Source organism: Vidua macroura, chromosome 2 (genome assembly GCF_024509145.1).
Source record: "Vidua macroura isolate BioBank_ID:100142 chromosome 2, ASM2450914v1, whole genome shotgun sequence".
NCBI classification, from domain to species: Eukaryota; Metazoa; Chordata; class Aves; order Passeriformes; family Viduidae; genus Vidua; species Vidua macroura.
In genome coordinates this window covers 83,947,652-83,969,934 of record NC_071572.1, presented here as the reverse complement: position 1 = coordinate 83,969,934, position 22,283 = coordinate 83,947,652, and the positions used below count along the sequence as shown (strand labels likewise).

The following is a 22,283-nucleotide window of genomic DNA, read 5'->3' as shown; positions in this document are numbered from 1 at the left end:
AAGCAAAATTTCAAGTGGTTTCTCACAGCCTGGGTAAGGAGGTGATGAGCTGGGTCACACCTAGGAAAATTTAAAATAAACACACCAATTTGACAAACATCATGCAACTGAATGATCTATTTTACCCCTGTCACAAGGTCTGGCAGAGCTCTTCATCCTCTCTCCACCTCCTATGAGTGAGTCACTAGCTCATGCTGTGGGTCAGAAAATATGCAGGTCTGCAGATTTTCAGATCACTAACCTTCTGGGAGAAAAAAAGAGGCAACCACTAGATACAAGCATTGCCTCTCATGATTTCAGGGCCTCTCTTGAATGGGAACATGATTTGTTTAGGCAAAAGATGATATAGCATAGGGCTATGATTATAGGGTCTGGACTTTATGGCCTGGACACCTGGCCATCCTATCTTCCTGCACAGCTCTACTTAAAGATCAGGCCCTGGTAAAATTGTAAAATACCACAGTAGTAGAGATATACTGGTGCCTAATGATGCTGGTGGGTACCTGAGGGAATTTCTAGGAACACCTGGGTCAGGAGCAGCCAGACATTACATGTATTCCCTATACACAGAACTCATAACTTAGATAGATGAGAAGAGGAAAGAAGAGGGGGTTCTAGGCAAAGGATAAGAAGCCAGATTACACATCTCTGCCATGGGACACGCAGAGGGAGGGTGTTTTGGTGTATCCTAGAGGAGGCCATGGTGACGCTATTGGTTGCCTCTCCCTCCAGCCAGTGAGAGAGGCAAATGACTGGGTTTAGCCAGCAACCCCCACTCACATAGTGCCAGTTTTATGATGTTGCCCTGGCCCAGAGCCATAGCTGGCTGGCTGGCAAGCTGCACGTGACACAGGAGCCCCAGGTTCTTCAGGGCTGCGGGCTCCCATGCTCCCCAGGCTTGTAGCCAGCTGGGGTTTAAAAACAAGCAGCAAGAACGTCGGCAGGAACAGGACTCCAGCACATGAAATCCAGTGAAGAGAAATTCTTTTGCAGCAGAAAGTAGGCAAAAGGCAACTGGAGATGAATAGGCTGCCTGACAGCTGGCAGACACACAGCCTGTCTGCCATAGATGGTAGTATAGGCACTGCAACTATTGCAGCATCTAAAGGCAAAAAAAAACAATAAAAAGCTTTAACCTCTGCTAACCAGGAAAACTAGCAGTGGTTTCAGATGCTGTTGGTGGAGAGGAGCCTTTGTGATGCTTGTGACAGGCAAATGGTCTAGAAAGCTCTACTGAGCTGTGTTTGGGATTAAGGGCCAGGAACGCCTGGGTTCATGCTCTATTTGTACTAGTTACATAGCCAGTTTTAAAAATTGTGTTACTGCTGTTATTATAATGATATTGCTATCACTACTGTTATTTTCTTTACACATCAATGGAGCCTGGACAGCCAGTCTTAATTTCTTACGTGAATGCAAACAGCATTTAGATTTTTGTGGAGATCAGACACCAGACACATTCCTACATTCTTGTCCAATGTTCAATATTTTTCCATGAGTCAAAGAGAACAAGAATGGGCATATTGTGTAAATGCAAAACTCTGCCTTTTTAAACTGACACGATGAATTTCAGCCCTGCCTCTTTGTCTCTCTCCTCCGAGCAGGGGCTTTTCAGCCTGCCAGATTTTGTTACTTACTATCCTTGAAAACAGGGGGAGGGAAAAGTCAGTCCTTGTTAATTCATTGTCCCAGTTACCTAGCAGTGCTGTATCCTTAAGGACTGCTGGACTTTTTTTTTTTTTTCTTCTTCTTTTTTTTTCCCCCTGCTTTTCGGAGATGCTGAAGAGCTATGGCTTTCCTGCCAGCTCCATTGTATTCCCTCAGTAAAAGACTGCAACACTAGAGGCACTTTAAAAAGGAGTGAGGAATCTGTTGCAATAGACATCCAACAAAAGTTCCTGCTGCAATCCGCGCTTCCAGTAAATGCTGGTTTGTAATCCAGATTTCAGGCTTCAGGGTTGGTTCTTAATAGAACACTGATACAGGTCAGTGTAGCTGCATCTGTTTACAGCAACAGAAGATTTGGCTCACTGTTGTATTGGGCTTCAGTACAGATTCACAAACAAGGTCATATATGCAGACAAACATCAGTATTTTGGGGGTCCCTGGAATTTGAATTTTGCTTGGGGAATGTACCTCTGTATTTTACAGTGTGTGAGAAACGTGCCTGATGGATGACTTAAAGACTGAACTCATCTGTGCCTGCCAGAGCAAGAGCTGCCCTGGAGGCTGCTCTGATTTGGTCCATATCCCAAGAAAGACTACATGTCCTTCCCAAAGGCTTCTCCCAAGTACAGACCACCATAGACAGAATGAGAACAATGACTTTATTTCTAGACAGAAATACCTTTGATTCTTTTTTCAGATATTTTAATAGACTGTAAAATGCTTATTTCCACACCATAAATGAGAATAAATATGTATCTACCAAAACCAGCCTAGTCTAAGTAATATGCAAGGAAAGTTTCACTGAAGTGCTTTGACAACCCTGAGTTTTTGGTTGCTCTTTCTGACAGTGGGAAGTTGGTGAGTGCCCTCTGAGCACATTTGACCCAGAGCTTCCTAGCTAAGGACTATGAAGGAAAGAAAAGCATACAAAGGGCAAAAGGAACTAATTAGATCCAACATTGATATGGCCATTTGTCCACTAGGAACCAGTCTGCTACCTCCAGAGTTTCAAATATAGTAGCTTGCTGTACAGCCTTTCATCTGTAATGATTTCTAGTCACCATTAAATGGTACTGTAAAGGTGAAAGGTTTCACATTAGTTATAAAATAGAAAATTATATTTATCCTGGCTAGTATTTTCAAAAGTATGCTGGGATCCATATTTTGACACCTAAATAGATGTCTGCTTTTCAGAGGTGCTGAATGTGCATCGGTGTCTTTTGAAATTTAGCTGGAAAATAGGGCTCGTTATTAATGTGTTTGACAGTGTCTAAATGCATGAAGAGTATTTTTCAAAAAAATATATAGAGATAAAGTCCTTGTAATGGAATCTTATAATCAAGAACAGAGAAACAAAGTCCAGCGAAGTCCATTTAAAGACCTGTATATCTTAATGAACTTTAGATCAGGCTTAGGCAAAAGCATTATTTAGCAACTCAGATTCATCTGATGGAGCATCACTTTGCTCAGTCAACCCTTTGATTGTTTATGTCATTTAAAAACTACTGATCTGATACCTTCCCTGAAGGAATCTCTGTAGAAACAGAGACTGACATTTCTCGTGTACATTGTCATTTATTGCTTTCATCTCCTCCTCCTCCCTCATCATATATGTCATTAACTTGGAGACAAGTCAAGTTTATACATTCCCTCAATTTGCTGTATGTTCAAAATTTTCCAGTTACATACCAGATCTATCCTAGAAGTGAACAACAAAAGGGTGAGAAGGAAGGAATACAAAGGTAAAGTAAAACAAGGGAGCTGGAAGGGGGCCCAGGAAGGTTGTGGAGTCTTCATCCTTCGAAGCAGTCAACACTTGCCTGGACAATGTCCTGAGCAACCTGATGTAACTTTGTTGGTAGCTCTGCTGAAAGCAGAGCATGCAGTGACAAGACAAGGGGGAATGGCTTCAAGTTGAAAAAGAGTGGATTTACATTAGAAATTAGGAAAAAATTCCTTATTGTGAGGGTGGTGAGGCACTGGAACAGGTTGCTGAGAGAAGTTGTGGGTGCCCCATCCCTGAACGTTTTTAAGGCCAGGTTGGGTGGAACTCTGAATAACATGATCTAGTGAAAGGTGTCCCTGCCCATGGCAGGGGAGTTGAAATAAGATGATCTCTAAGGTCCCTTCCAACCCAAGCCATTCTATGATTCTCTGATTCTATGTCCAGAGGTCCCTTCACAACTCCATCATTTTGTGATCCCAAAGGTCTTCTAGGAAACTCTCCACTAAGGCCTCTGCCACAATACTTCTATTTGCATTCTGTGAGTAACATGGTAAATGAACATGTAAGTAGCTAGTGAACTCTTTACTGTGTTAGTGGCCTGCAGAAATCAAGTTTAGGGACACAGCACTGGAGCTGTACAACTGCAGAGGGTTTCTGCTGTGTGAATCCAGGTGGGGGACTTACTCCAGGGGCCTGGACTCCCTTATCCAAGCCAGCAGAGCTTGGATAGCAGAGTTGAAGAGTTCAGCTTGTGTTCACTTGATGCATCATTGGTGTGTTTTCTACAAAAGTGATGCAGCTGTGATGCAACGGATCTTGGTTGCAGTTTAGAGAGCCTTAGAGTCTTTGGCTGAGATGTTTTCACTGACTAGCCAGAGGAATGCTGTTTCTTGGGATGATTCTGGTACCTGTGTCCATTCTTGTAGGCATGTGTCCCCTTGTCACAGTGTGTTGTGTCAGGAAGGACATGCTATTCTACTCAGTCATTTCCAAACAAGGATTTTTTTCTCATTTTGAATTTTCAAAGTCAACAATCACAATTGACTAGAAACAGATTCAAGGCTGCTGTGGAGGAAAATGTGACATTGAGATAGTCTGTTATATTTGAAAGGCCTAGAACTACTGACTTTTTCAGTGCTGTTTCTATTTGCATGAGTTCACTCAACAAGTGATCGGTGCACATAGGGAAATAAGCCATATAGGAAGCATCAGTGGTAATTAATCCACTCACACCTCTTTCACAAAAAAAAAAAAAAAAAAAAAAATTATCATAGCAGCCAAAAATACCTGAAAGTTTTGTGGTGACTCTTTGTCATTTATTGCCACAGCTGGTGGAGATGGGCTGCTGACTGTGGCTACCCAGAGCACCAACAGTCACTGGCATTGCTGCTCCAAGCACAAACCATAGTGGGTGCTCAGCAGCTGGGCTTTGCCTCAGAGGGGCAGGACAAAGGACCTGAGGGCTGAAGTGTACAAACAGCATCACCCCATCCCTGAGAAGGTTTGAAAGTCCTGCCTAGATGCAATCTCCTTGAACCTCTTTAGCCAAATCAAATCTTTTTGTAAAAACCAGGTTTTTGCTAGCTGATCTGTTCTATAAAATATTCTCATTGTTAACCAGAGAGAAAACTAGAAAACTTATTTTCACTTTCTTCAGAGATGTCTCCATGCATTTGACTTGTCTACTTATGCAACCATCCTCTCAGCCTCCTGTGCAAATTCATCCTCTCCACTCTGCTTGTCATTTCTCACATTCCTTTTAAGCATGATCTTGTAAGCTTTTCAGTACCTGGATTGCTGAGGTTTCCTTTTAGCTTATAGGTGCCTTTTTCTTACCCTACACTGCTCTGGTCCCCTCTATTCACACTGACCTTTTCCAGCTCCTGAAGCTTTCCTTCCTGCATGATTCCTTGGTTCCAAATCTTTCCATTCAGTCTCTCTGGCCATTTTCATGGGTTTGGACTCTTCCAACCTTCTCATCAAGATGGTACTTAACGAAAGACCAAATAACAAAAATTCACCTGAACATGTGCCAGTCCAAGATAACAAAGCATTTGGGCTTCTTGTAACCTGCTAATGACCTTCCATAATGATCACAATTCCATATTGATCTTCATATTCCAGAATGACCTAGTTGCTGGTCAAATTAATCCCATTTTTACAGTTTTCCTCCCGACTCCTAAAGTGTTAGAAATAGAGGAGCTGTGAACTTATATCCTTACTAAACCTGGAGGTATCTCATCAATATCAATGACAAATATATTGGGGGAAGATACACAGTCACCTTGATATGCCTACAAAGATCACCACTCTACCCCATTACCTCTTTTTTTCCCCTGCACCACCAGTCCCCAATAACCACAGACTAGTTTGAGCCTTGATGTTTCGTATTTTTCATCCCCTTCTAAATAAGTCATCATTACCTTTTATAAGTCAGCATCTTCCCATTTCCTAAAAAATGACCAGTCCCTCTTTAGACCTTGATGAGCTCTGAATTTCTCATGCAGTTCCTCAGACTCTATCCACTTTGGATAAGAAAGTGTATAATTTCATTGGGATTGAATTTTATTGCTGCTCAAGTTTGCTAAATAATCTCTTGATCTGCAGTTAATCAGTTAGTCTTAATATATAAACTTTCATAATTTTCTTGTATTTGTCCTTTCCATTGTCCATTCTCTTCATAGGAGTATCTTAAAAGCTCTCCAATTGTTGTTTCAAAACCCTCCAAAGCCCTCGAAATTTTTGCCTGTTTTGCTCAAATATGTCCAAATCTTGGCCTGTCCTGACACTGCATGTTTAAGCTGAAGATTTTGAGAAAGGCTCTTAAGTACTACTCTTACTTCATGTCCTTAGAGGGGTGACCGTGCATGACGGGTGAGAGCCAGGGGGAATATGCTAATACAGGTCAAACCCAACCATCAAGTAAGTGCAGCAATTTTGTAGGAGACCTCTTACCACAGGCCTGGATTTGATCCTAAATATCACTTCCTCACTAAAGTTTTGGCAGAAGGTCAGGACTCCTTCTTTCTAACAAGAAGCCATTTTGCCAGTTGCTCATTAAGTGTATTAGTTGATGCATGATGGAAGGCAGCTCTCATTGACGTGGGCCCTCCTTGTCCTGGCTGATGGAGTCTGATGCTGGAAGCATGACTGGGTAATAAGCTGAAGGGATGTTTCTTTTCCAATTGACAAGTGGTGACTGTATCTCCTGTGAACTGTAATGTACCCTGAAGAAGAAGACCTCAAGGCCAAATAGTTGACTTGAGTGTCCTGTGTGACGCATTGATTTGCGGGAAGAGAGAAACAGTCTAAATATTTCCTTATTTTCCAAGTCTGGATGGAGGGCTCTGTCTTCCTCCTAGGACTGGACTTCTGATAACAGAGTGTTGCAGAGGGGATGGTTGCTTAGACAGGTAATAAAAGCCCACATGTGGGCATGGATATGTGCTCTAATGAACCTACAGAGCGATAGTTTGGAAGCAGCGCTGAGCAGAATACCAGGACCAAACTGCTCTCAGCAGTCTTTCCTTAGGTGAAATCTGCTGTGCTATTGATCTCTAAAAGGCAAATCAAATAACAGCAGCCACATTTTTAAGGATTAGGAGCTTCCTGTGCAAGACAGTATGTGTTTTTAATACCTTAAGCTGACTTATGAAACTGGTAAACAATGTGGAGGGTAGTATTGGATGACCTCTTTTACATGCCTGATCATCCTGTCAGCATTTATAATGCATTTGATATTTCCTTCTCATCAGGATAGGATCAGTTAAGCAGTCCTATTTCTCAAAGCTCAGGTTGCATTATGCTTTGTTCCACATTTCATGGTAATAAACGTTGACATAAATTTCTGTAGATTTCACACAAAGTGATTGTTAATTTATTCATGGTTGAAAAGGAAAAGAAAAAGAAAGAAAGAAAGAAAGAAAGAGCAAGCAGAAAAGACTCCTCCAGAAGACAGATACACAGCTTGCAAGATAAAAAATACAGATCTTTTATGCCTATTTGTTTTGCACACAGTAATGACTGCTACACTCTGATTAGCAATCTTGACCTAGTTAAAATGCTATTGTTTTTCTGTGTTCCTATTTTTCTAAAAGACTGTGACTAGACATGATATTTTATAATCCATCAGATGTAAAATCTGCATAAAAAATATAATTATTGTGCTTCAGCAACTTGGACCAAAGCCCTGACATTATGTTTCTAGGCAATACACTGTGAATAATATGGATGCATTTTTAGGTTGGTATGTTCAGTTGGCAAGATACATAATTTTTCAATAAGCAAAGGTAAATTGTGGGATTTCTAACATACTGATTGCTATTCCAGCCGTGTCCCAGATAATGAAAATTAAGTGGATACTTGTCAGCCAAGGAACATCCTTATTTTTTACTATAAATTCAGTTTTAGTGGCACTAAACATTACAGTAAACAGGGAGGAAAATTGTGTTGCCTCTCAGTCAGCTTTATTATCGCCAGTGGTGCCTACATCTAAGGATGAACCAGAGTCAGGACACCACTGCAAGAGGTCTGTATGGACACCTGGATCAGAAGGACAGGCAAGGACAGTGGGGAGGTTTGGGATGTGTAGAGCAAAATTCTCATGGCAGTAAACCCTGGTCATCCAAGTGGTCCCTGGAGCTGGTTAGCTAAATAGGAGGGGAGTGAGGCAGAGTGGAGGTGTGCTGTCTCAAGCTGCCGTGCTCACCAACAGTGTGGGGCTGAAGGCACCTGTGCCTCCTCCTCCTCAGGCTCAGAGAGAACAGTTGGTCCCCTTCTTATGAACACGGGGTAGGTGGCAGAGGACACCTGGAGCTGAGCCTCTGCAACCTGACCAGAGCAAGAAACAGCTTCTGCTACCCCTGCACAGCTCTTTGCACCCCTGGAGGAGCCACCTTGTCCTAGCCATGGTGCTGTGAGGACATGCCAGCTCTCAGGGCTGCTCTCCATTGTGCAGTGCCCAGGCCTCCACTCTGTCACTCAGTCCTGCATGAAAAATTAATGGTCCTTATCAAATCAGCATCATCCAGCAGATTGGGCTTTGTCAACTCAGAGTGCTAAAATCTCTATGAAGAGATTTGACATGGCATCCTCAGCCATGTCAGGTAGATACTGCAGCTGAAAACAAAAGATTAAAAATAAATGTACTTGAGTAGTACAGAGAAAGTGAAGAGCAGAAGGGCTGGGGAGAGGTTCTCAGAAGAGGATCACACTACTGATTCTCTTGGGTGTGGGAAGGAGGGGGAACAATCAGAGCCAATGGATTTCAGATGTGTAGAAATAGTGGTGATGGGAACCCTCAAAACTGAGTCTGTAGTCAGAAATGGGCCTTGAGGGTGCCTGTGTGATTGTGGCATTAGGAGCTGTGGTGGCCCCAGAGATGGCCCCTCATCATCTCTGTGTCAGCCCCAGGGTGCCTCTGTGGCTTCGAAGCTGGCCATGGTGTGAGTCACCATGACCATCCTGTCTGGCTAAAGGGGTAAGAAAAAAAGGACAGAGGCATCTGGTCCTCCTGTATGCTGGGAGATGCCTGCAACAGGGAGGCTCTGCACTGGTGTGCCCTGGTCCCTGCCTGGAAAGGTGCTCCCCAGCTTGGCACAGCTCTGAACACCACAGGAAGTGATACTGCTGGCAGCAAACACTGCCAACCACTATTTTAAAAACTGAGAGTTGCTGCCATTCAGAATCAGGCTCTAAGCCTCAAGAGCGGCTTGCTAGGTCCAGCACAAATAAGTATCATTCAGCATCTTTTGCTCCTTTGAAAGGGATTTTTTCCCCAATTTTCATTGTTTGAATATTTTTCATATTTTTCCTGTAATTTCTTTATCCTTTTGCTTCCCCAGCTATGTGGAGTATTTTGTTTCCAGTGCAGTCAACACATACTGTGAGAAAGTCTAGATAATCCAAAATGGACCTTTTAAGGAGGATTTGTTTGCTGCTTCTACATCTAAAGCACAAAATCCAGAGCTGTTTTTTCTATCATCAGAGGTATCACTCCACAGGAACTGCTAGCACTACCACACTGCCTGCTTCACAGTGTGGGGTCTCAGTCAGTAGCACCTTGGGAGTTTCATCCCTGTTGTTCCACCACACAATGTAAGAACACTGCAAACCTTTGTAGGAAACTGTGAGAGCTGGGAGAACAAAAGTGGGAGGATTCTTCCTTTTATGTCTTCCACTAAAAGGCTTAGTGGGGACTTAAGACTATCAAACTGTGGTATTTTCTCTGTACTTTCCTTGGGGTATTCTGGTGTTTTGGCCCAGTCTTAAGTGTCCAGCTATAAACACTTCAAAATGACAGTCTGATACAGAACTAACATCTCTGTACAAGGCCTTGATCTGCAGGCACTATGGAGTTACCTGGGCAAGTCAGAGGAACAGCTTGTGTTTTACTTGTCCTGAGAGCTGTGAAACTCAAGGTGCTGGATGGTTAGTCTGGGAATTCTGTTGAGCACTGTGCTCCTTCCTACACAGTGTTAAATGACATAAAGAGCAATTTCTAAAGGAAGTCCAACTGCAGAAGTTGTATGAAATGCACAAAAAATAAGATTTTCATTGAAAGAGAAACCTGATAGACAGTATTGTTTCCTGCTGACACAGACAATTCTTTTCTTGCCCATATTGGATAGACCCTGTGGAAAGATATATAAGGTGAATACACATGAGTAATGTCAGAAATGTATCAATGATGTGATAAAAATATTGTTAGAGATGGATATTTTTGAGAAAACAGTCTGTAAAATTTCTCATTGACAAGCTGTGCTTTTGTACCAAAACTTCCTTTGTTTCCATTTTCTGGAAAAAGAAAATAAGCCAGGAAAAAAAAAAATCAGCAAAATCTCTAGTTTTATATTCAGTAAAAAAAATCAACTGAAAGAAAGGTGAAGGAAAAGCTTTTCTGTTTTCCCAAAAGAGAAATTATTTGATACCAGGATTTGATGAGCCCTAATTATTAGTTCAGTGGATTTCCTGCTGATTTGGCCTGGTGTCAGAAAGCATTAGAGAAAAAACTGCCTCTCTTAAATTCCTTTAAGACTCTGAATGAGTTTTAAATACAAAACTTATAAATATTATATATGTCCCTCTGCAAAGGACATGGTATCACACTGGGTCATTTAGATCAACTCATCTCTAGAGTTTACCCTGTGCTGTCCCCAAGCATTTTGTCCAGGAACATCACTGGGATGTCTCATAGAAATGATCTCCAGAGGCTCAGTTTTACCTTCAGAAGATCAATCATCCAGCACTGCCTTGCTGTAAGTACATGACCTCACAGTGACTCACCAGAGCCTGCTCAGCAAAAGGTCTCACAGTAACACATGCTGCCAGGAAATGCCTGGGCTCTGTGATGGTTCACCCAGTGCTGCCCACCTACCTGTGGGATGGAGCTGGGCATGGAGGGCTTCCTCCTCTCCCACTTACTGTCATGTCATTTGTTTCCCATCACAGGGTCTTCCAGTATGAGACAGTTCAAGCAGTTTGAGATGTGTAATCACAAGCCTCTTTGATCTGAGGAATGTGCCTGTGTATGTTATAGGAACTTTTGCTTTATGTTTACTGACCCAAATCAATCCTAGCTTGCAAATTGAAAGAGATGGAGCCTGAAATCTGGCAAGTTGTTTTTTTTTTTTTCCTTCTGAAGAGTCTGCTTTGCTTGGGTAAAAAGGGCTTGTTTACTGACTTTTAGTCAGAAATTGAAAAATGTGATTACTAGAAAAATGCAAAGATTTCAGTGATGGTACCCTGGTCCTTTCCCTTCTAAAAACAAAAGAGGCATAATGCTGGGGCAGCAGTGCTCCACAAAAGGCAGTGTTCAGAGAGGCTTGTGATGAATGCTGCTCATCTTCCTGAACAAACACAGACCAGTCCCCTGGAGTCCCTCCCTGACATATAATTGGTAACAGCTCAGTGCAAGGAGGTAGAGGGGGCTTCATCCCTGTGGGCTGCTCACATCCTTCCCATGTCCTCTCCCTCCTGAACTCATGGGGGATGTTGAAATCAGGATCTTTGTAGCAGCCTCAGTGAAGTCCCCTCAGTTCCCTGCACTTTTGCAACCTCACTTGCTCTCATTTCTGCTTTAAGGTGTGGACATCTATTGACTGATGGTGTTGTCAGCATTCCAAGGGTTATGTGTGCAAGGTTTTGGGGAGATGTAATAAGTTAGCACTTGTTATTCTTTAGAAATGTACAGTCCCCTTTCTGGTGGGCAGATGTCATGAAACCAGGAGTGCTCCAGGCCATGTTAAGGAAGGGAGCACTTGGTTAAGGGATGTGTCTGGAGATCATGGTGCTCTGCCTGGCTCTGCTGTTGACTGGTGTGTGGCAAACCACTTCCCAGCTCACCCACCTCATGCTGCTATCTGCTAGAAGCTACTTCAAATGCACGAGAGAAGCAGATACTACACACAGCACAATGTAACACTTGCATTTTTACATGTGTCAGAAAGCTTAGTGCAGGTGCCCTGAAAATGTGGAGTTTTTTAAACAGCTCCCTCTGCTTCAAAATGTCAAACAAACCCAAATGAACTCAGAAAGTCATATTAACCACATAAAACATATACATATACAAGGGATGTACTCTTCATTGTCTGTTCAGGCTTTCTGTCAGCAACACATCTGAAAGCAAAATGTGCTGCCAAGTCATGTATTCTAATGACCTGCGGACTTCCCCATTTCCCAGGAAGATGAATTTGAGTGTACAAGCATGGTTTCTAATAAACACATTGACAGCAAAGATGATGGTAAAAGGAAGTGCAACTTACCTTTTTTTTGTTCCAGAGGAAAGTACAGTGACTCATGCGTCAGAAGGAACATGCTAATCCAAGACAGTCTGTGCTCTTTGCAGTGACCACCAAAACCTCTCCCCAGTGAGGGACACCTAGTGACAATTAATTACTCTTGCATGCACACAGTCTGTAGACTTATACAAATAGGCATCAACATGTTTGTCCTTATGAAAACACGAATCTGTGATTTAAAAGCTATACTGGAAAGTTAACTTGAAATATGAAATTGGATTTTTAGTATCAGAGACAGAAATTACAAACTTTATTTTTAAGGGCTAAACTCAGTGGCCTGATGATGCAATGGAAGAATATGTGGGTTTGGAGGAAATATGTATTTCTCAGTTAAACTCTTTTCAAGCAATTAATTGATATTCACACCAGAATAAAATTTTTCACATCTGAAGTTATCTGGAAAGAGCTTTTACCTATAGGTAAGCCCAAAACTAAGGGGCAAAGAGGCCACAATAGAGTATCCATGGCACTTCTGTACATACATGTCCATGGACTTCTGTACCTGAAGCAGCATGATGAAAATAATGTGGCTGGAAGATCTCATAAATCATTCTTCCTCTGGAAAATTAGAGTTCTCAGTTCTCTCTGCCCTTCGCAGCCTCCCAAGGTATCGCAGCTTGTACAGGCATTATTTTCTCACTGGCACACACAGGTATTTCTCAGATGGCATTGTCCTGATGCCTCCGGGCATCGTACTTCTGCCCAAGTACAGAAAGGCAGAAGATGAGCTGTGCTTATTTTCTTGGCACTGCTCATGGCTGAAAGGGACAATGTGTGCTGGCTCTGTAAGGGCTGCATGTGCATGTGTCTGCTTCTCACTACGTGCCCCTTTGGTCATGGAATCATAGAATTTTTAAGGTTGGAAAAGACCTCTAAGATCAAATGTACAGGGCTAAATATAGAACAGCTGCCCTTGTTTTAAAGTGATCTGTTCTTTTATGAACTGTGTTCAAAGCAACTCTTCTTGAGGGCATCTGAATCTTACTTGAGGACATATGTACCAAGTCCAGGCTTTTCAGCTCATAGGACTGACATCTCTGTTTTCTGTGCACGGGGTGGGAATTTGTGTGTACAACCACAGCAGATGAGTAGATCAGGCAGACAGAGCCATGAACCTCTTTTCTTTCAGTAGGCCCACAGGGCTGGTGAGCAAATGGAAGTAAATATTCAAGGAAAAGAAAATAGAGTTGCAACTCTCAGAGCAGTGTTGAGTGGACTGTACATTTTATAAGAGATGTTTCAGGACATAAACAACAAGGGCTTAATGTATTAATATACATCTTTGGGAAATAATCTGTCAGTACATAATGGGTCAGACCCTTGGTTGACATAACCTGACATGGCTCCAGTGAACTCATTCTCAGTTTTCAACAAGTTAATATCTAACATTTTTAATTATACACATCTCTGGCCAGTATAAACCTACTTGAGCTAAGGATGCCTTGATCTTGTATGTGCCATCATAATGTGGACTCTTGTACTCTACAGGTGTCAAAAATGTTTTTTTGGATCATATACCAAAATTGTGAGAATGAAAACCTGCACCACCGGATAGGCACAAGGGCAGATTTCATGACTGCATTTGTCTCTGATGTCTAAAATACTTTACTGTCTGGCACAGCTAGATTGGAGTAGATCTGGAGCAAAGGGGCTTTACCAACTACAGCTCTGGCTACCTCCCTCCCTCATCACACCTGTGAGGGGAAGGGAGTCTGTGATGAACAGGAGGCAGCAGTGCTCAAAAAATGCTGATGGCAAGGGTGGTGATGGCAGGGAGATTCACCTCTTAAAGCCTATTTGCCTACAGTTCTGCACAGCTTCATTGACCAAAAAAAGCCCAGAGGAGCTTTCTGAACTAAGCAATGCTTACCTGCTTGTTGCCTTTCAAGCAATTAAATTATATCTTTGGTATCATCTAATGATTTTTTTTGTCTCTGCTTCTTTCAGCTTCAAGGCTCCTTGAAGAGAAAGTTGGTGGTAAATCTGTCGCCTGTCAACAAGAGGCCCAATGGTGTTTCAGAGAGCTCTTTCCTTGACATTAAGAGGATAAGAGTGGGTGAGAATATCCCAGTGGGACAAGGTGGACAACATGTTAACAATTGCCAAAGCCAGTCAATGTCAGGAGCTATGACTGTGGGGCAAGGATCACAAAGAAAGGCCAGCAGCCTAGCAAACAATACCCATGCTAGTGGGAATGACATGTTTAATATGACTTTGAAAGAGGTAAAGAAAGAACCAGGAGAAACAATGTCCTGCAGCAAACACTTAGATGGCCAGACATCCCATGAGAACATGTTCCCTAACAGATATGGGGAAGATTCATGGGACCAAATGATGGATCTTGAGCTTCAGGAACTGTTTAATGAACTGACTAACATATCGGTGCCACCAATGAGTGATGTCGAGCTAGAGAATATGATAAATGCCACGATAAAACAAGATGAGCCATTCAACATTGACCTTGGGCAGCAGAGCCAGAGGGGCCCCGTGAGATCTCTGCAGATGGATAAGATGGTGATAAAAAGTGAGTATGCAGCAGGCATGAATCAGGCTCCTGTGGGCTCCCCACAGATGAGGCCTTCTTCTACAGGTCCAGCTTTCACTATGGCTACAACTGCCATGTCTGCCTCTTCACCCATCCCCTCGGTGCCTCAAACACAGGTGTCACAGGTTTCTTCTGCATCCAGTCGGCCATTGCCTAACTGGCAGGAGGTGTCTCATGCACAGCAGCTCAAACAGATCGCAGCCAATCGGCAGCAGCATGCCTTGATTCAGCAGCAACAGCAGCAGCAGAACCAGACAGCCAACTGGTCCACTCTGTCTCCATCAGGACCTTCCCCTGGACCCTTTGTGCAAGAGAAAATCCCCAGTCCCTCTTTTCGCCAGCAGCAGTTCAGCCCACAAAGCTCAGCAATGCTTGGGGTGCCAGTGAATGGAAACCAGACAAAAGGGATGAACAACTATGTTTATAAACCAACCACTCCCCAGAGCAATCCCATGGACATAATCATGCAACAGAAGCCTCAGGACCTCAACAGAAACTTTATCAACAGTGCTCAGCCACCTCTAGAGCAGCATCATGGCAACACAAAGCCTTTGTTTCACTTTAACTCAGAGCAAACAAACCAGCAGATGCCTTCAGTTTTGGGTTCCCAAAACAAGCCTGCCCTTCTGCACTACACCCAGCAGGCACAGGGTTCAGCTCCCGTGCAGCAGCCACAGCAACAGCAGCAACAACAGCCACAGCCGCAAGCTGCTCCGCCACTCCCAAACCAGTCTCTCCAGAGGCCACCTAATGTAACCCTAGCAATGCAGCAAAAAATGATGCTTCAGAAAATGCAGCAAAGCCAGCAAATCTCAGGTTTGCAGTATCCAGTCTCTCAGCAGCACAGACAGGTAAGACAAATTCCTTCTTCTTGGCTACAGAATTGTTCTGGTCCAAGTAATAAAAAGGCTTTTCCAGCCTGGCTTCATTCCTGCAGGAAATGTGTCCTGGTGGCACTTAGTGACCCTCTCAGCATGCACTTATGCAGAGCTGGTGATGGCACGTTTAGCACTTAATCAGGTGTATTATGGATGCACATTTAGAAGAATTTCAAGAAACACATGCTCATAACCCTTTTCTTTTTATGCAATGGAATGAATATGTCACTGCTATATATTATGTAGATACTTGTCAGAAAGGTGAGATAGTAGGGCAGATGCAAGTGTATTTTGGACTCCCATCTAAGCTTTTCTAGCTTCAAAAATTTAGGGTCTATTAAAAGTAAAAATTTTAATGAATTCCTATGTTATCTTAGACAATGTGTTTTACAATGTTAATTTTCATGCCATCATTTTTTCTCAGGGAGGCAGGGTTAGGAAATTCTGTTTTTAGATATCTTTTGACTGATATGACAAAAAATACTGTTTGCACATTTGCTATCGCTTTGGCAGAGAGAAACTAAGATTTATCTGTGAGCTTTCTAAACACCCATCACACTTCTGGGAATATTCTGTGGATAAAATACATGCTTAGAGATGAAGGAGAAGTTTGCCACAGATATGTCTACAATTATATTCCATGTAGCCATCTCCCACTGTGTTATCATGAGACAGTACACTGACAAGATCTGCTGTTTTAGCTTAGTTGTGCTATGCCAAGTCTCTGTGCACCCAGGTCTCAGATCCCAAGTTTCAGACCTGCCAATCAAAGTGAGAATGTGCAAATTTGCTGTACCCCAGAGTCTGAAAACCAGGTGCAAAACAAGTAAAACATATTTGACCATGGAATGTTTAGGCAACTTTGTGTAGTTTAGGTGGGATTTCGTCTCAGCATATTTGAAGATATGTAATTGCATTATAGGTGTGGAGATCATCTGTAGATGTGAAAAAAGCTATAAGAAGCTACCTAAAATTGAAAGCCTAAGCTTTCCATAGACTCCCAGAAAGTAGCACTGTGAACTAATTATTCCGAGCTGGAGTTTCTTCTCCAAACTGGGTGAACTGGCGGATGCTTTAAAAAGAGTAAATACAGTTGTATACCTGCACACCTTTCTCCTTTTAACTCTTTTAAATTCCTGAGCAACTTACCATCACTTACTCCCAACAAGTCCCTTAGCAAGAGGTACCAGGTGAAACCTATGGGCAGGTGTGAGAAATTGCTTTGTAGAATGAGCTTTTGCAGGATGCAAGCACAGTTTTGCTCTTTTATGGGAGGTGTCTGCAAGCTGTTCCTCTTCTTCTTGAGCCACTGTGTGCTCTCTTTTTAGGTGCATTTCCCCATTCTCTTAATAGACTGGCAGACAGATGAATTTTATCAATTTCTTCATTCAGCCATCGTGAACCTTCCAGCAATCTGTCACCACAGGGGAGACAGGCAAGACTTCTGCAAACACTACTGTTTTTCTGAAAAAAATTGCAAGGTCACAGTCTAGAAAGGCAAAAAGAAAAAAAAAAACATGAGAGCAACTACGCTAGAGGTAGTATTGACTATTTGCTCTGTGTCCTCTTGGGCTGCTGCTCAGGGGGGCCAGCCAACAAGATGAGACTTGGCACCTCAGCCCTAGTAGTACTTGCATGAATTACCATGAGTGTAGCAAGATTTCTCACCTGTGCTATCACAAGATCTTTGGTTTACGAAACTTGTCCTAAGTGAACTTTGCTGAGTGCCAAACTTTAGATATCACACCAAGGAAGGGGTTTTGCCTATCGCCACAGATGTCTTTCTACCAACTAATTTTCCAGTGTTTCTTGTCATCTGACCACTTCTCACAGCTGTTTCTGCAAGATGTGGCTACCTGACCCACAGCACAGTTGAGAAGCTTGGAAGCTTTTTAGACAGAGATTACGGGGCTTTTGCAGTAAGGATGCTGGTTTTTCTATGCTCTAGAGAGATAACTGGTTTTTTTAGAGCTCCTTAGCAGTTGTTCCAAAGTGCTGATGAAGTTCAGAACATCAATTATGTCTCTCTCAATTAGAGTATTTTGTAGTTGCTGGAACAATACTTAGAAGTATAATTGGTCCATGAATTACAGGGTTTTTAAAAGGTTTAAATGTAACTGTTTACCTGGCAGTATTTATGAGTCCTGTGGACCCTTTAGCACCTGCCTGCACTGCTGCAAGAGCCCACTAACCCGTTGGACAGCGCCTGCTTGCCACATTAATCTAGATATTAAATCAGAGGGGGAGGAGACACTGCTAGTATTATCTTCCAGTAAAGACAACAAAGGTCAAAGCGACCTTGTGGGTCGACTGCTGCTGATTTTAGCAATGGGGACATTATCTCATTTAGGCTGCACAGCCTGCTTTCCTGAAGGATCATCTCCCACCTATGAGTATTTCTATTAGTATATCATTAAAAGTAATGCTTGATTAATTACCAGCATTTACTAATTAACTTCATGATTAATATTTGTTTTATTCATGCTCTATTTCTGCATGAGGAATCAAGATTTGATTCTGCTTGGTATCATTCAACTCCTCCTCAGATCATTATAGGACCATCTCACAACTCACTGCAATGCTTTGTAGCTGGTAATGTGAGGGCACATTCACGAAGGACTGCTGTGACACTGCCATCAGAAATCACTAACTGAAACACTGTAAGTTCACATTTTTAGCAGAACTAGCTCACTCTCTGGATTTTTTGCTCCCCAAGCTTTAAGATCCCCAAAAGCCATCTGAGCTTGGTTTTGTCAGTCCAAACTGGCTAACTAGAAATGCAAGGCTTATAATTTCTCTGCTTGTCATATTCCCTGTATGTCAAATCAAAACAGATTTACAGAGGGATTTGCTAATTAGATGTCTTTTGCCTCTAGGGAAAAGTCATAAAAATGATGGAAATCATCTTGGTTTCCTGGAAGGTTGATCTGAATGAAGGGTTTGTTTGCATCTCTCCTTTATTCTCCATTGTTCTGGGAAAGATTCCTTTCTATTGTCTATCTGAATGAAACATACACAGTCATGAAAAAACTCATAGAAATTCAACACTCTCTTTGTTTAGGAAATACTTAGAAGCTCCACATTCTATACAGGTTTAATCAAGTTGGTGATACTTCTACAGAGCCTCAGCTGAAAATCTGTAACTGGGCCTGGGTAGAAATCTACCTTTACCCTTTTGAAGGAATGTAGTGCAGTCAGTGAGAGATGCTTCTGAAGTAAGACTTAAGATTTTTGAACTGAAGACTTGATGTTTTTAACTAGTCCAAGAAATTCCACACACATTTTCAAAGTTTTTGATCAGCCATTATACATGTTCAATAAGATCTATTATTTTTCTGTGAAGAATTAAAAATAAAACAAACAAACAAACAAAAATCAACAAAACCCCCCACAACAACAACAACAAAAAAGCCTGTATCTACTAAATAAAATATTATTCATCCCCTTCTGATTTTGACCTAAAGCCAAATTAAACTCAAGGATTTCAAATTGAATTTTTCTCCAATTGTTTTTATTCAACTTCTTTTGCTCAAGGGAAGGAAGAATAGAAGGCTGAGCTCATGAGAACAGGAACACTAACAGAGCAAGGCCACTCCATCTGCTACATGTGGGCATGTGTCCTATTTAGTGTTGGCTTTGGAGGCAAGGATAACACAAGGAATCGTGAGAGCTTCCCTCCCACTTTACATGAACAACCAGTAGTCCATTTTTTTTTAAGGCTCTGGATACACCTGTGTAGATACAACTCACAACAGTGTTTGCTTATGGAAAACTCAGGGGCTTGTTAATCCTTGTTCTTTAAGAGATGCTTTGAGGATGGGATCACCCTCTCCATTTTCACATCTCTACACTCTTTTTCAATAACCCAAGAATTGTGGTTAGTCACAGTTTAAGGGGTGGCAGTGGTATTTGCCCTTACTTGTCCTAATTGGAGCACACCTTAGATAATTTTCTTTACCAGATCTTAACAGGCTCCTTTTAAGTCCAGTCTTCCTTCCTACTGAATACTGAGCAGTCCCTTCTCCAGTACCGGCCCGCAGCGTGTTTTCCCTGTAGGATTACTGATCAGCACTGCACCAAGGGATGTGCCACCACAGAGGAGCTCTGGGTGCTCATGTGACCCCCCCCTCCTTGCAAACCATTCCATTACACCAGCCCTTCCAATGCCCACAGCTTAATATGCATTCATCATCTGAAATATCTCCAAGTGACAGAGGTGGTATTTCAACTAAACTGGCAGCTCTGCAGAGACCCTGAAACAGATTCTCCTCTCATTTTCTCTGGTGTAAACCCAGGGAAATTTCATTTATTTTCAGAAGAGTGTAACTGAACTCACAGCAGCACAGTAAGAAGCAGAATATGACCTTCTACCTTTTTTTTTTAAAGCATGGACACCATGTGGATTCAATAAAAAGTATATGTTAAACTCTCATATTGTTAGGATGCTATGTGAGGAAGAAGCACCAGGACCAAAAGAACTAATGTCCTTTTTGAAAGTGCAGATATAAAAAAACTCTTATTACCATTCACTGCTGAGTAGTAACTTACATTTCTAATTTAGCCCCTGAAATTTCTCAAAGAAAACGTGTGTTCTTTATCAAAAGAGTATTTTCCTATACCTCTGTTTTTATCACTATGGAAGAAAAGAAGAACACATTTTGGTGAGGCAGCCTCTCTCTTTTCAAGTGTGAAGGAGGTATTTTACAAATATTTGTGAAATTAAGAGAGAAACCCTAGAGTAGCTTTTGGCAATTGGTACAAACCAGGTCTTGAATTTGACTTATATCATAAATGACAATGATTCCAGGCTTTTGGAATCTGTAATAATAGAAACTGTTCCATATTGTAAGAAAATAACAATGTGACCTTTCTCTCAAAGCTCTCTATAAAAATAATATTTAGATGACAGCTTTTCTTGATAGCTCCATTTTGGTCACATTCCCTCGTACGAGGACTTCTGAATTAAATACTCTGGATAAAAATTTGAGCATGTCCCAATAACCACCATCAATTGCAGGGTCATAGCTGATTTATGAGTGTGAAACCAGAGAGAAAATGCTGTAAGTTCCTGTATTGTCATTATGGACAGTTTTCTTTGTGGTGCCTTATATCATTCATGCTCAGTTTGCTGAACAAAAAACATACACAGTCTCACTGTGGACAGTCAGTCCCTGAGGATATTGTAATTCAAAGTCTCAGAGACACTCCAAGTTCCATAAGGTTCCATGAAGCATTTACACTGGAAGAATAGTAGCTTATTATCCATGGTCAAAGTCTTCTGGATTGGGGGATTTGGGAGGTAGATGAGACAGTTCCTGACATCTCTTTTGAACTGCTTTTTGAAGGTACCTCCATGAAGGTATCAATGAAAAACATCATTGAGCTTTCCTGGATGAGTTCTTTGCTAATGTCAGTGCACCTGAAGTCTCATTCATTGTCTATTAACATTGTGAAAGTGCCTGGGAGGTCCAGCGAGAGGGCAAAATGTAATTCTGTGAAGAACTGTATAAATTCGGATTAAAAATGGCACCTGTTTCAATGGGATAGTGTTGATCTGACTTCTGTAAGATCAAAGATAAGATGGGTATTATGGAAAGAATTTGATAGATATGAACTTCTCCCTACCTGCATGTCTCAGGATGCTGGTTTGAGAACTGCAATGATCCAAGAGACCCTTCATAACTTAGTTGTCTCGGGTGTGGGGGGAAAATACTGCTGTTGGAGACAGAGGGTACAGTAAGGTTGTTAGCTGCTTCAGCCCTCTGATTATACTCCACCACCACCCGGAAGGCATGGGCTAGGGAAGGAAAGCAGAGGGACAGCCAGGGTACTGAGTGTGTACATAGAAGATGAGGATGGCTGCAAGGAAGAAATGGCAGCTAAGAAGATCCACAGTACTGGTGGCTGAGATTACAGTTTACAGGCCCAGCGTGCTAGGGTAAAGTGAGGAATCATCATCAAAAACAGGGCATGAGTTTGTGCTTATTAGATTAACTGGAAAGGAAGTGTAACAGGACAAGTCTGAGATAAGGAACTGTGAAGATGACATGCTGACCAGAAGAAAAGGGGCTAAGGATGCTTCAGGTCTGGTTCTCTGCTAAGGAGCAAGTTGTCTATCTTGACCTGTGAACTTGTCCACAAAGTTATGATGTCCACCAGGGCTTCTTACCTGGTTGAAGCGAGGATTCCTGCTATTGCTGTGCATGCATCTGAGGCCAGAGTCAAGCCCTGAGTCAACTTCCTGCAGGGATTTTGGAAAGGCAGGTTGGAAAAACAATATAATTCCACAACCATTTGGAGCTGGCATGGTGAAAACCCCTTTCCTGTAAGTTTTTACTTGTTTGTAGGCAATTTATGAATACCTCAAGAAGTCACGGAACAACAAAAAAAATTAACAAGCCCCAGTTCTCCCTAGAGTCTTCCTATTATTTTAATTCCCCAAAGTGCTCAAGAGTGCTTAGTCCCAGTAATTTGTCTCTCTAGGGGTTCAGAATGAAGGAATATTTTAATGGCAAATATTTATTCATCCACTCAGCCACTTTTACTGCTGGTGTTTTTATGGTGGAGACCTGCCCCAGGCCACAGATGACTGTTGTTAAGACAGCAACAGACCTAGTAATGTTCCTTTAATGTGAGTTTTCACGGGTGAGTTTACCATTTGAATGTGA

At 42.1% G+C, this 22,283-nt stretch overlaps 1 protein-coding gene across 1 annotated transcript in view; it reads left to right on the top strand.

Moving 5' to 3' along the window:
* Window positions 1-22,283, top strand: part of MAML2 (mastermind like transcriptional coactivator 2) — a 210,524-nt gene that overhangs the window by 130,901 nt on the left and 57,340 nt on the right. The window contains exon 2 of the mRNA XM_053971227.1: window positions 14,140-15,588. Coding sequence (XP_053827202.1) covers window positions 14,140-15,588 — 1,449 coding nt within the window. The remainder of the gene's footprint in view (window positions 1-14,139; window positions 15,589-22,283) is intronic.